The following is a 15,719-nucleotide window of genomic DNA, read 5'->3' as shown; positions in this document are numbered from 1 at the left end:
GAGGAGACATACTCCATCCTGAAGCAAATACCTTACAAAGGATTCCTCTATATCTGTCCTCTTGGAATAAGGAAAATTGAAGACTCACCCTTTAAAGGATTTTCTTCTTTCCACTATTGACCAAAGAGGGGTATGATTTCTCAGTGATTTGTTAGAGTGTTATCTATCTCCAGATTGGGGGAATATCACTAATAGTGCAGGAATTCTCAATAAAATTTATATTGCTTGAATTAAAATAAAAACTGTAGGTCTAATCCAGAGTCTTAGAAATGTCAACAAATATCCTGACAATGAACTACTTCCCCAGTCTGCTCCCTAATTGTAAATGTTATATATGTTAAGATTTAAATCCATAAAAAAATATAGATTCTACTTAGGTAAAAATGCTTTTCTTCAAAGTTTTTCTCAGTGCAATGTGAACATCTTTATTCCTTATACTATAGATGAAAGGATTCAACATTGGGCCCACAATGGTATAAAAAATGGTTGATAACTTATCTTCATCCACAGATGCACTAGAAGGTTTAAGGTACATGAAGGCTGCAGCTCCAAAGAAAAGAGAAACAGCTATTACATGGGAGCCACAGGTACTGAAGGCTTTTGATCTACCTTCTGCAGAATGGATGCTGAGGATGTTGGAAAGGATCAAGATGTAAGAAACAAAGAGAGTCAGGCTGGGCACTGTTATGTTAAAACCCACAACAAGGTAAACCACCAGCTCATTGATGGTGGTGCTTGTGCAGGAGAGTTTCAGGAGAGGAGGTATATCACACATGTAGTGATTGATGATGTTGCCATCACAAAAGGTCAGTCTCAGCATGCAAACTATGTGGGCTATGGCACCCACAAGCCCCATCACATACACACCCACTGTCATCAAGAGGCAAACCTGATGAGACATTGTGACCTGGTAAAGCAGGGGCTTACAAATGGCAGCATATCTGTCATAGGCCATTGCTGTCAAGATGTAGCATTCATCAATAACAAAGAAGCAGAAGAAAAAGAGCTGAGTCATGCACTCAGCATGAGAGATGATGTTCTGCGTCACAAAACCCACCAGCATTCTGGGGATTATGACAGAGGAGTAGCAGAGATCTGTGAGGGAAAGGTTGAAGAGAAAGTAGTACATGGGTGTGTGCAGATGAGGATTCAACACAATCAGAACAATCAAGCCCAGGTTCCCCACTATGGAGACCATATAGACTCCCAAGAAGAGAAAGAAGAGGGGCATCTGGAGCTCTGACTCCTGTGTCAATCCCAGCAGGATAAATTCTTTCACTGAAGACACATTTCCTAAAGCCATTCTTCCTCAGTTCATATCTGCAAGCACAATAAAAATATAGCATTAAAATGAAATCCCAACCGTCTTCAATCTACCACACTAAAGTAAGACTAAAAACCAGAATAGGATGACAAATTCAAGCTCACTCTTCTCTGTGCCTTTCTTCCCCCCCCCCCCCACCTACATTTTATGAGAGTTATGTCGCAAAAATAACTATAAATTTATTGAAGGCATGTGTTTGGGAATAATATTCAGAGAATCAATGACCATTAATATCTTTGTGGGATCTCGGTTTTACTTCTACCTTAGCAATCCACTTCCTACTTCAGGCAGAGTGGTACTCTCAAAACAAAAGAGAAAGGGCACATCAAAGGCTCACTGGGTTGCTCAGTTAGGGGAAAGAAAATCATCCATCCAATTGAATACTTACCTTTGTACATGGAGACCTCACAAGTGACATTAGGGAAGCTTCTGTCCTCTCAGAAAAGGGCACATACAAATGACAGGTATGAGCTGTAACGGTGTATAGCTCAGAAACAAATATTTTCCATTTTTAAGTTTGGCTTTTTGGTGGTGAGGGACATTAACTTTGGACTGGGAATCCGGAGCTCTCATTCCTCCAGGTTTTGAGAAGCCATGTTTCTGGATCTTGATTTCTGGTGGTAGCTTTTCTACAATGCCTTCTCTATCACAGATGATGGTAAATAGCACCTACTTATGTCACAAGAGCCACCTGGCAATGACCCAAGGGGGTTTTATGAGTTTGTAATCTTATGTGTCTGAGTAAAAATTGAAAATGTTATGTTTCCCAGCTATTTACCCCAGAGATCAAGCTTTGTAGCTATAGTACCTACAAAGAAGTCAATAGTAAAAACATTGTTTTATTGGAGGTATACAGTATTATTTTGCTTTGTTGTTACTGAAATTTTTATACATATATACAATATGTTTTGATCAAATTCACCCCTTATTCCTTCCCATACAGTTTTTTCTCCATTGTCCTGCCACTATTCCCTCACAACTTTATTTGTTCTTTTCCTTTATTTCTATTTGCCTACTGAGTCCACTGAACAAGGCTAATATGTGTATAAATGTAGGGCCATTTCCTGAGTGTAGATAGCCTCTCACGAAGTACATCCTTGAAGAAAGACTGCTATGTTTATTTCTGATTTAATTGTTTGTTGGGTTTATTAGTGGGTTGGTTGGTTGGTTGGTTCATTTGTTGGTTGGTTTTGAAAACACAGTCTCCTTATATAGCTCATGCTGACTTGGAACTCACTATGTGGTTCAGGAAGGCCTTGAACTTGTCATTTTCATGCCATAGATGCTTATGTGTAGGATTACAGTATATGTCATCACAACTGGCAGTATTTTTATTCATTCATTTGTTTCTTTCTTTCTTTTTGTTTTTTTTTTCTCTATAGGCTCTTAAGAACTTAAAGTATCTGGGCCTGGTGATACATGCTTACAATACTAGCAAGTGTGGGTACTGAGTTCAAGACCTACCTGTACTCTAGAACAGGATTATAGTCAACACACCTTGAGACCTTGTTTCAAATACAAAAGTAAAAAAAAAAAAAAGAGGAATGGCTATATATAGTGCAATAATGAAGCAATTCATAGCATAGAAGACTTATGTTTAACAGGTGGCACACAAAGGTTGAAAATTGTGTTCTTATCGCTGTGTCACTTGCTTAATTCTACCATGAAAAATCATTAAATACTGCAACAGACTGGATGCCCCAAACAAGTAGAGATGATTTTCTTATAGCTCTGGAGGCTAAAAGTCCATCATCAAGCGGGGGTTCTATTTCTTGTAAGACTTCTCTGTTTGGTTTACAGATGCCTGTGCTTTTGCTATGTTCTCATCTGATCCTTCCTATGTGCATGTTCATTCCTGATCTATATCTATCTCTATCTATTTTTATAAGAAGGACACTAGTCAGATTGGTTTAGGTCCCATCTTAACATTGCAAATTTACTTATCTGAGTTTTAAAAGATTAGTATCCTTAAGAGTCTAGTACTGTGACTGTTAGTCCACTGTCCTGGGGAATGGAACACCAACAAAAACTCTGGCAGGAACATACCTGCATTATAACCAGTATTCTGCAAGAAAGTGAAGACAGTACGGAACTGAACTGAGACAGCAATATCATGATTAATAAGACCTGTTGTGTTTCATATCATAAAGAGACAAACAGAAGCTGTCAATCTAATGCATGAAATCACAGACTGCTTAGAATTTTATTAAAAGGATCAAATCATATGTACATATGTACTCCTATTTTATAGATGGTTCAAAAATTTATCCTGTCATCAGAAATAAGTCTTTAACTATACACACTAGCTTGTGCTTGAGTCTCAGATATATTGACCTCTCTTGTATTACTTCTGGCTACCTTGATTTCTTGGGTACCATTGCTTTGCATTACATGAACAAATAAATAAATATATAAGAATGGTACTATTTCTTGAATAAAATCTGTTCAAAATGAACACATGAGTGCTGGTGCTTGTCTCACATGAAAATATACTATATCTAATCCCAATAGTATAAAAGAGTGTATTTCCTTAACTATTTTTAATATTGTATTATTTCTCCATATGCTGATTCATGTGTTATATGTGAGAAGTTATATTTGGATTTTACATTGTACTGTGGATTTAACTTACAACTTTAACAATACGTATGGATCTTATATGAATATATATGGAACTTAAATGGCCCTGAGTAAACTCCAAGTATGCATTAACACAAATTCTCCCTGAAATCAATTGCAGTAACTCTAACACCAATAACTATAATCACGTGCTTACACAGATACTAGTAATTGCAGCTATATTGGAACTTCCAGCATGCCATCATCAACGCAGAAGTTGAAAAGCATGAAGTAGTGGTGCATGCATATAATCTCAGTGCTCCAGAGACAAAGTTAAGAGGATTATAATTTCATAGCACCCTTGGGCTGCACAACAGAATCTTTCTCAAGGCAAAGTAATACATAAATACGCAGTGAACGACTATTGTGTATCAAGGAAATATTGAGCAATAGAAGTTATGTGAGAAGGAGCATGTTTATTAACCGGTAAAATGACAGTATATAATGTTTTAAATGTGTATCATTTATTTACTGTGTACCACAGTATTTACTTAATTGTACCACAACAGTTTTATTATTAGCCATCCAGAATCTTAGACTGAAAGCACAAAGTGTCAAAACCTGCAGAAACCAGATTCAAACCCAGACCCATTCCACTGGAGTTTCAATTTGACACAACGAAATGAGGGCACGAAGAGCTGGGATCAAGGGACGCCCAACTAACACCTATTGCTGTTTCAGCCTACACTGAGCAAACATTGACCCACTTTCTCCTATGTTTATCATTAGACAGGAAGACAAGAAGCATCATCCTGTTCACTGAACATGAAAACTTTTCCTTTAAGACTTGTTTTATGAATTGTGTTACAAATTGCTCATGGAAACCAGATTAGTTATAAATGAGCATAAATTGAGCTTCAGAATAAAGAAGAAGAAAGAAAAGGCTTTCTCTTGTTTGTTTGATATCACCAAGATTTTTGCTGTATTTATTTGCATCCATTATTTTCACTTGCAATGGCTCAGTTCAACCCCATATTAATTATTCTTCACACTCGCATACACACCCTTTGACTTTGCCTTCTCCTATACTATTCATCTATTTCCCCAAACCATTCCTCTTCCTCATCAAGATTGTTACAGCCTCTAAACCTCTACTAGGCTTGTCCTTCTGCCTACATGTTCTGCAGGCAAGCCTGTGTTCAGTCAAGTCACCTGCCACCTCCTCAGAAAGAGTCCTTCCTAACAGCCAGGACAAAAACATATGGCAGTTACTCTCAGTGCAGTTACATTCTTCCAAAACATTGTGTATTATTCTTTCCATACAAATTCGCAGAAGCAAACATTAATTTTATTTTTACCACATTACTAGTCTGTACCCTTCTGAGATCACAAGCGTCATCATCCTTCTTCTAAACTACGTTTTTAATGTTTGACCAAAATCTAAATATCTTGATGTCTAAAATAAGAAAGGCCCTCAATTTGTATTTGCTTTTTAATAAACTTCATCATTGTATATAGAAACGTTATGACATAATGAAAAGAAAATCTTAAAGGGGAATGTACCAAGTGCTAATAAATGGTGGTAATATAATTTATTTGAGGAAAAGATGACATACCTTTAACAATCACTAGTAAAAAGAATTTGCTTAGTCAAATTCTTTGCAATGAAGACATGGAAGGTCCTTATATCCATATGCCCACCTCAGGTCCATAAAGGAAAAACCTAATATAGGTTCACTGTACCCTGAATGACCTATACTGTTGTTCACAGCAGAGTCATCAACTCCTCTTTACCAAACTTATTTTAGACTATGGAGAAAAGACAAGAATGGATAGGGCATTTTCCTTCCATCCTTCATCTTTTAGAGAAACAAATGGCCCTTTCAATATGAAGTCTACAAATATTCCCAGAGAGTTACTGACTGAATAATTCTGATTATTTGTCTCTGAGACTACTGAAATCACTATCCCTGTAGCATTGCAACATAAGATTTCTAGATGTACCCTAATCAAAGATACTATCACTGTGCTTATGATATAGCTCAGTGAAAGAATCTTAGCATTAAAAATCCTAAATATGAATAAACACTATGCACACACACACACACACACCAGCAAAGATATATTAAAAAGGCACATTTTCAAAAATCTCATGATTTTACGAGTTCTGAGTTCTCTACTTAAATTCTTGTGATTTCTAAGACTACAGTGTACTGATAGATTTCTGCAAACAATGTATTTGTTTAATTTTCAATACTGAAAACAGATAACATAAGATTTTAGAAAATTACAGAATAACCTATTGTCTCTACACTTAAAAAATAATGGGTCAATCATCCTTCACTGTCTTCACTTCTGAATATTTCTTTTTTTACTTTGTAGCTAACATTATTTTAACGGGACATAGGTTTGACTAAAATAATAAGATAAAGATGATGTGAAGATGGTCATTAGTAACTGTTGGCACTCAGAAGCTACATTTCAATTCTCATCCCTAAAACTCCTACAGAGCAAAATATCAATACTATCTTTGCTGTCAAAATTGCAGACATTCCCAATGCATTTAAGTAGCAATGGGTACAAATAACTCTCATCACTATTAGGGTTGAAAATCATTTAGAAATTATCACCAGAATAAAGGTGAAAGAAATGAATTGCATAAATATATATAAAATGACAAGGACTAGAAAAGTTAAAATATTACTAAATCTAGACCTCCTTCACAGAACTTGGTGAGAAATTACATGAATATGTTCAATATCATTGAGTAATTACTGATATGCTTGAGCTACAAAACAAAATTAACCGTGGAAACCTAAATATTTTCAGTAAAACTCTCATAACATTGTAATTATTTTTTGTCAATATTTCCCAAGAATGTTGTACATTGTTTGCATTTTTTTCTCTTTTGGAAAAAACTGGGACTTGTACAATTAATTACATAAAACTTGAATTGTCAATCACATATCACAATAAACCAACATCTCTTGTGTGACAGTTTTTAGGGATATATTGGCAAACTTATAATTTATACCAAATGGGACACCAATGATAGACCAGAAAATGATTCTAAGTCTAGCCTGTGAATCAATGATCAATGGGATTACTGAAGTCATTTCTGGGGCGTTGGTGAAATTTTCTCCATAATTTACTGAATTTTACAAAACATTAAATAATTTTGATTCCATAATATTCTTACCACGTTTATTTGGATTTGGAGTTATTTTACTTATTTTTACCATTGAAGCTTTTCAAAACTGTGGTCCAAATCCAGGGCCTTAGCTTATAAACAAATGCACTGCCACTGAGTTATTCCTTCAGCCTTCTCCATAATTGTAAATCTGGCATACCAAAAGACTTTCCTCTCATAGCAAATACTAATTCTTCTTAGGTAAACATGTTTTTCTTCAAGGTTTTTCTCAGTGCAATATGAACATCCTTATTTCTTAAACTGTAGATGAAAGGATTCAGCATTGGGCCCACAATGGTATAAAAGATGGTAGATATTTTATCACCATCCACAGATGCACTAGAAGGCTTAAGATACATGAAGGCTGAAGCTCCATAGAAAAGAGAAACAGCTATCACATGGGAGCCACAGGTACTGAAGGCTTTTGACCTACCTTCTGCAGAACGGATGCTGAGAATGTTGGAAATAATCAAAGTGTAAGAAATAAAAACAGTCAGACTGGGTGTTATTACATTGACACCCACAACAGTGAAAACCACCAGTTCATTCCTGGAGATGCTTGTGCAGGAAAGCTTCTGTAGAGGAGGTATATCACACATGTAGTGATTGATGATGTTGCCATCACAGAACGTCAAGCTTAGCATACTACCAGTATGGGCGATGGCACCCACAAGCCCCATCATATATACCCCCATCATCATCAAATGGCAGACCCGATGAGACATGGTGACATGGTAAAGCAGGGGCTTACAGATGGCAGCATATCTGTCATAGGCCATTGCTGTCAAAATGTAGCATTCATCAATAACAAAGAAGCAGAAGAAAAAGAGCTGAGTCATGCACTCAGCATGAGAGATGATGTTCTGCTTCACAAAACCCACCAGCATTCTTGGGGTTATGACAGTGGAGTAGCAGAAATCAATAAAGGAAAGGTTGAAGAGAAAGTAGTACATGGGGGTGTGCAGGTGAGGATTCAACACAATCAGAACAATCAAGCCCAAGTTCCCCACCATGGAGACCACATAGATTCCCAAGAAGAGGAAGAAGAGGGGCAGCTGGAGTTCTGGCTGCTGTGTCAAGCCCAACAGGATAAACTCCTTCACTGAAGACTCATTGCTGAAGGCCATTCTTCCCAAGGTTATGTCTAAGTGAGAATAGTAAATATAGTAACATTAGAATAAAATCCTAGCCCTCTTCCACCAATTTTCTTAAAATAAAACTAAGAACCAGCATGGAAGGATAAAAGTAATCCCATCCTGCTCGGTGCAGGTTTTCAATATCTAAGAGGCTTACGGTATAAAGCAAAACATAAATATATGAGAGGCCATTTCTTTGGGAATATTATTCATGGCACCAATGATCATTCTCGCTTCTGTAGCATCTCTGTTCTGCTTCTACTATGACAATACCTTCCAAGTGATAATCCCCCCAAAAAGGGACACGCACATCAGAGACTCAAAGGCTCACTCAATCATACTTTAAGGGGAAAAGATAAAACAAACAAGCAAGTGTGCCTTCAAAACTTACCTTTGTACATGGGGACCTCAAAAATGAATTTACTATCCTTTCTTCTGTATTCTTATACTGACAAGTACTCACATTGTTGGAGAACTCCAAAGGTGTATAGCTCAGAAAAAAACAAGAAACAAAAAACATCTCAATGTCGTTACTGCATTTGTCTTTCTGGTGATGACAAAAATTAATTTAGGATTGGTGAAGTCAGACCTCATATTCCTCAAGATTAAGAAAAGCCATGATTCTATATTATCATATTTTTGTGGTGGCTTTTCCAAGAATGTCTTCTCTAGTCCAGAGGTTGGTAAATAGCATCTACTGATATCTCAAGAGCCTGCTGATTGGGACCCGAGAGAGTTTTCTGAGTTTATAATCTTAGGGACCTGATTAAAAATTGGAAAGCTTCTGTTTCCCAGTTATTTTCCCCCAGAGATCAGACTCTGTAGCTATGGATCTTACAGATTAGTTCAATACTGATGACACTGCCATAGTAGAGTTTATAAAATTTTGTTTGATTTTTCTTGTTTGAATTTTATAAATATGTACAATGTGTTTTGATTCGTTTGCCCAATTGCTTCTCCTACATTCCCTCCCACATCCTCCTTTCACTATCCCTTTATCTTTTCTTTTTTTTCTCATTTTTTTACCCACTGAGTCCACTCAGAACTGCCACTATGTATATAACTGTAGTGGTACCTATGGAAATTTAAGTACCTTCTCAGGGACCATCCAAATTTTTTGAAATCAACTCTTTTTCTCCCAGTAACCATCAATTGTTAATAGTTTCTCATTCAGAAGTAGAACTTTATGACCATATCCTCTTTCAATGCCTGTGATGTCTTTGACTGTACATAGATTTTATATATACTATGGAGATGATTGTGGGTTCATTTGATCAGTGAACCTGTTGAGTCCGAAAAATATTGTTTTAGAGTACTTATCTGTCAGCTCGGTCTCTTACAATATTTTGATTCCAATTTCGCTTATGATCCCTGTAACTTGGGTGAAGGGATTGAGATCCTATTTAGGATTGAACATGCCAGATTCTTAATCACTGCCTAGTAACTAATTATGGATACTTGTGTTAATCACTATCTCCTACCAAAAGAAGCATCTAAGATGAAGGAGAGAGATGTACTAATCCACAGGTATAATGCATAATGAAAATTTATTAAGTGTTTAGTCAATTTAATACTATAGCCACAGCTGAAAAACAGTCTTAAGTACTTCTCCATGGCCTGTGACCTATCTAATCTCAGGTAGTTGGCTACAGGAACCATGTTAATTTCTGCCTATGGAGCAAGCCTGAAATACAAACAGAAAGTGGTTGTTTACTCCAACAACACATGTACCAATATTGCATAAGAGGATGTATCCTGCCATCTCAGCCATTATTGTAGCTTTCAGAATTCACAGCTATGTAAAATTGATTATTATTATTCACCTGTGATAACATGACTAGACATTAAGCACTATAGAAGCTAGACAATAGGAATAAAGCTTCTAGGCAGATACAAGATTGACCTCTTCACTTTATGACTTAAATACGTGGTATCTTCACCAATAATATCTCAATGTCAAGTTATGGGTATAATCACAAACAATGACAATAGTCTAAAATATTGGGGGAAAGGCCTATCGAACTCAACTGGCAAACAACCCAAAAATGATAGCCCAAAAGCCCTGGACTTTGCTTTCATTAGATAGTGAGTGATATCTAGGAGAAGGTCTCACAATTATAGGGTAACTTCACTTAAACCCATTTTATACATGAGTATATTTTTGATAACTTGTACAGCAGTACACTTACACATAATTTCTCAAATATCTTTAATGTTAGTTATTCCCTTCTCAAACTCCATTCTTGATTCTGCCCTCCTACCTCCTGTCCTACTCAATCCTTCTTGCTCTGTTACCCTCCAGTCTTCATTGATATCACCAGTTCTCATCAAAATTCCAACTCAATTCTTCACAGAGATAACAAGAACAATTCTCAGCTTCATCTGGAATAATAAAAAACAAAACAAAACCAGGTTAGCAAAACAGTTCTCAACAATAAAAGAATTTCTGGGGGAATCACCATCCCTGACCTCAAGCTCTACTAAAGGGCAATAGTAATTAGAAAAACAAACAAACAAACAAACAAACAAAACAAAATGCATGGTATTGGTAGGGAGACAGAGATTGATCAATGGAATAGAATTGAAGACCTAGAAATAAACCCACACACACCTATGGTCACTTGATCTTTGACAAAGAAGCCAAACCATCCAGTGGAAAAAAAAGACAGCATTTTCAACAAATGGTGTTAGATCAACTGGTGGTTAGCATGTAGAAGAATACAAATTGACCCATTTTTATCTTCTTATTCATAGCTTAAATCCAAATGGATCAAGTACCTCCAGACAGAACCACATACATGGATCCTAGTATGGCTGTCCTCTAAGAGGCTCCACCAGCAATTGACTAAGACAGATTCGACACTCACACCCAGCCATTGGGCTGAGCCCAGGGACCCCAATGTAACAGTTAGGAGAAGGACTAAAGGAGCTGAAGAGGATTGTAACTCCATAGGAAGAACAGCAATATCAACTAACTAAACCCCACCCCAAGCCCCACAAGTTCTCATGGACTATAATACCAACCAAAGAATATACATGGATGAGTCCATGGCTCCAGCTACATATGTAGTGGAGGACTGCCTTATATGGCTTCAATGGGAGGAGAGGCCCTTGGTCCTGTGGAGGGTTGATGCTCCAGAGTAGGGGGATACTAGAGGTGTGATGTAGGAGAGGATGGGTGGTGGGTGGCGGGTGGTGGGTGGTAGAAGAGCTTCCGCTTAGAGAAAATGAGGAGTGAGAATGGGATGGGCATTTTTCAGAGGGGAGACCAGGAAGGGAGACAACACTTGAAATGTAAATATATAAAATAACCAATTAATAAAAAATAATAAAATAAATTTTATTAACCAATTGAAAAACAAATGGCAAACAATATGAACTTAAAGTCTCAAAGATGAGGTAAAAATAGTCAATAAAATTGTGAAAAAATAGCATTTTCAGTCATGAGGAAATATAAATCAAAACCACACCAAGATTCCATCTTCCTGTGATCAAAGTCATTATCCTCAAAAAAAAATAAATAAACACATATTATAACATTGGTAAGTACATGTGCTGTAAGGAATGCTGTTACTCTCTTGCTAGAAATTTAAAATTAGTGCAGTTATAATAAGAATAAACACAGGAAGAACTCTAATAATGTAAAAACTTTAATTTTGAAATGAGCAAGAAATATCTCTGCAGTGTCTATGTTCTCCATTGTCTAAGTCAGGGTCTGTAATACATAGATTTATATTCGGACATCATTCCTAAAGCTGTTTCATGAAATCAGTCTATATGTCAATATGGATCAGGAAAATGGAGTGAGTTGGATATGATTGTAAATGTTTCTTGTCTCGAGAGGATTGTAAGTTCAAAGTTAACTTGCAATAAATAATGAGTTAGAGGCTGGCCTAAGCTACATAGTGAGATTTTGTCTCAAAAATTTAGGTATGTATACACCAAAAGGTTTTATTCAGTTAAAAAGTAGAATAAAATGCCCTTTGCAAGAATGTGGGTAGAACTGAAGGTCAATATGTCAAGTGAAATAAGCCACCTTCACAAGAATAAGCGTCAGATTTTTCTGTTCAGATGTAGAGTATGGGACGAGGGTACATGAAAGAGAACTACAAGGTATACAGAACGGAAAAATGTGGAGGGAGGTAAGAAAGTACAACCACAAAGATGAGCGTTATGAAGGTATATAATATTTATATGTGAAAATGTCATATAAAGCCTACTACTCTGTATAGATAATATTTGTTATTAAAAACAGCTGAATGAAAATTTTTGCCTAGAGAAGAAACAGAATTTGTTATTGAATACTTAATGATACTCAAGATATTAAAATTATTATAAAAATATTCAATGATGTTATTCAATAAAAGTAATACACTAGAACCATAATCAATATTAGTGTCAACAAGTCTAGGTACAGATTTATGAACGACTTTAGAGACTCCATTCTTCTGTACTCTGGGGACTGTGTAATCCCTGGTGAGAGGTTCACATCCATTATCAAGAACTGGGGCATAAGCACAAATCATTATTTCTTCTCTTGCTACCTGATTACCTTAGAGGAAGTCATGAGGGAGATGCATTTCTGGATATGTAATGAAGTCTGAAAGATTAAAAAGCCTCAAACAAATGCAGTGTGCTGGAGGACGTGGTGGCTCTGAGGTCTGGAATATCGCTTTCCTTCAAATACTTTTGGTAAATTAATAATTACAAATTTGAGCTACCTCTGTTAGTGATTCCTGGAACATCCTGTTGACAAGGTCTTTGACAAATTAAGGAAAAGAAGATTCCTTAGCTGTATTGGTTTAACTCTATCATATTAAAAAAACTATCTTCAAGATTAGCAGAGGTGAGTCTGAAGAAGAATCAGCACCGAGTTGATTGAGAGGGGGGAAAAAGGGCAAATTTTTCTGGTCTCAATCTTCTATATTGATTCATATGTGTTAGCAATAGGAGTTCTAATATTCAATAACATGATTAATTGCACTGGGACTTCTATCCTACTGCCTATTTTTTTTTTTCATTTTTATCTTGGTTCTTTCTCACTCTGGGAACATTACAAGGATAGCAGCTCCAGGTGACACATCAAGAATACAGCAGCATCCAGAAAGGAGAGATTATCTCTTTCAAAAAACACTGAAATGTTGATGTGTGCTACAAATACAGAAAGATTATGTAAGAATATATTTTGAAAATAATATTTACAAATGTATTTATAAACACTATAACCAATACTAACGCGTTCACTTGTTTTTCATACATCTTTGGAAGCATATTTATGGCTCTGCATTAACTCTCTAATTTAGGCTGCAGTTGAACAGAATATGTAGGAAAAGAAGAATATGTGGTTACGTATGAATCTGAGGTAACAGATATTCCCCAAAGTTACTACCAATGATTGATTCCTGAGCTATTTGAAGCAGGATATCTGGAACCCAATAGACTGATTCCCTTTTGGGAATCAGCACAAGAGCATGGCTCTTCTACTTGAATGCTTTCCTCCTGATCAATGTTAAAACTGGGGTGTTTAGTGAATAATGTAAGCAGGGATAGGAATCAGGAAGTGAAATGTTAGAAAGCTAGGAACTTTGGAAGACAGCTTGAATAAGTTTGCCAGAGAGCTTTATTTGGTCATTCTGTCTCTTTATTTTTCAGCAAACAGGGAAGTAACTCAAGTAAAAAGAAATGATACTGATTCAAAGGTTGGAGTGTTGTTTCGGTATGTTTCGATGTCGTGAAACAAAGGAGAATTTAAATTACCTAAGTCCCTTTGTCTTGAATAAAAACTAGGAAACAGGACACAAGTATGTCTGTTGATGATATATTTCTGTCTCCACAGATTTTCAATGATAAGCATGTTGACTGGAAATGGCTCCTCTGTGACTGAGTTTGTCCTTGCTGGCTTGACAGACAGTCCAGAGCTCCAGCTGCCTCTCTTTTACCTGTTTCTAATGATCTACATAGTCACAGTGGTGGGGAACATTGGCTTAATTATCCTGATTGGCCTCAATTCCCACCTGTACACCCCCATGTACTATTTCCTCTTTAATCTCTCCTTCATTGATCTTTGCTACTCTTCTGTATCCAGTCCCAAAATGCTGATGAACTTTGTCTCTGAGAAGAATTCCATCTCCTATGAGGGGTGCATGACTCAGCTGTTTTTCTTTCTCTTTTTTATCATCTCTGAATGCTACATGTTGACCTCAATGGCCTATGATCGCTATGTGGCCATCTGTAATCCACTGCTGTATAAGGTCATCATGTCCCCACAGGTCTGCTCTGTGCTATCATTTGCTTCTTATGGGATGGCATTTGCTGGAGCCTCTGCCCACACAGGCTGCATGCTCAGATTGATTTTCTGCAATGCCAATGTCATCAACTTTTATTTGTGTGACATTCTCCCTCTCCTCCAACTTTCCTGCACCAGCACCTATGTCAATGAGGTCGTGGTTCTCATCGTCGTGGGTATTAACATCACAGTCCCCAGCTGTACCATCCTTGTTTCCTATGTTTTCATTCTTGCCAACATTCTAAACATCAAATCCACACAAGGAAGATCAAAAGCCTTCAGTACCTGTAGCTCTCACATCATGGCAATTTCTCTGTTTTTTGGATCAGGAGCATTTGTGTACCTTAATCATTCTGGATCTATGGACCAGGGGAAAATTTCTTCTGTTTTCTACACTAATGTGGTTCCCATGCTCAACCCTCTGATCTACAGTTTGAGGAACAAGGATGTCAAAATAGCACTGAATAAAGTCATTATTAAAGTCCACAGCAGATTCATATCCTGAGTAGAAATGAAATAATATAAAGAACAAAAATTTAAGTTTAACAAATCTTCAGTTTTACTTCTGTTTCCATGTAGATATTTTGTTCATACCAGTGTGGCTGTAATGTGCATTGCTCTTGTGTTACTAATATTCTAATAAATTTATGTTATAGCAATAACACAAAGGATATGCCATATCACTAGTCTAGACTTTCAATAATTTTCCCATCTCTATTTTAAGGATTTCAAATATGTGTGAAGCTAATGATATATTCATAAAAATAGTATATCTTGTTTGGATAACAGCAAACATTTACTAGTATAACTACCACTAAAATATAATAAGTAACTTAACTTTGGATATAGACTACAATGGCTTATAGCATTAACTCAGCTCCCCATCAAGGGAGGCAACTGTGAAGAGCATAGTTGGCTATAAATGTTTCTTTCACATCCTGTCTTTGGCTCACTTTGTCATGCCTCAAATTCATCACTATACACACATAGACATACTCAAACATATGAATTCATTTTCTGGTATGGACTGTTCTTTTTGGTAGGAGACTTCCTGTTATTGTTTCAATGCCTTCTGCACTGTGTCCAGAAAGTCTGAACTTTCACCACAAAATTTCCCTATGTCTCTTTGAGATAGAAGACTTTCTCTAATCTGAGGTTTCTATTCACTGATCCTGCCTCACTACATTTTATCAATTACAATTACTGCAGTAAATGTCTTGAAGT

At 36.5% G+C, this 15,719-nt stretch overlaps 2 protein-coding genes and 1 pseudogene across 3 annotated transcripts; 1 reads left to right on the top strand and 2 right to left on the bottom strand.

The window, feature by feature from the left end:
* Nucleotides 1-373: 373 nt before the first annotated feature.
* Nucleotides 374-1,318, bottom strand: LOC114611198 (annotated as a pseudogene). The gene has a single exon (XR_003709802.1). The product of XR_003709802.1 is annotated as an olfactory receptor 145-like (transcript).
* A 5,952-nt stretch (nt 1,319-7,270) lies between these two features.
* LOC114611214 (olfactory receptor 145-like) lies at nt 7,271-8,209 on the bottom strand. Its single transcript, XM_028755862.1, has one exon. The coding sequence runs from the start codon at nt 8,198-8,200 to the stop codon at nt 7,271-7,273; it is 930 nt and encodes a 309-aa protein (XP_028611695.1). The 5' UTR covers nt 8,201-8,209.
* A 5,813-nt stretch (nt 8,210-14,022) lies between these two features.
* On the top strand, nt 14,023-15,000 carry LOC114611178 (olfactory receptor 147-like). Its single transcript, XM_028755828.1, has one exon. The coding sequence runs from the start codon at nt 14,023-14,025 to the stop codon at nt 14,998-15,000; it is 978 nt and encodes a 325-aa protein (XP_028611661.1).
* Nucleotides 15,001-15,719: the final 719 nt, after the last annotated feature.

The sequence above is a fragment of the Grammomys surdaster genome, unplaced genomic scaffold, assembly GCF_004785775.1.
Source record: "Grammomys surdaster isolate TR1022 unplaced genomic scaffold, NIH_TR_1.0 126086, whole genome shotgun sequence".
Classification (NCBI taxonomy): Eukaryota; Metazoa; Chordata; class Mammalia; order Rodentia; family Muridae; genus Grammomys; species Grammomys surdaster.
Note: the sequence above shows the minus strand (reverse complement) of the source record. Positions and strands in the feature narration are given on the sequence as shown.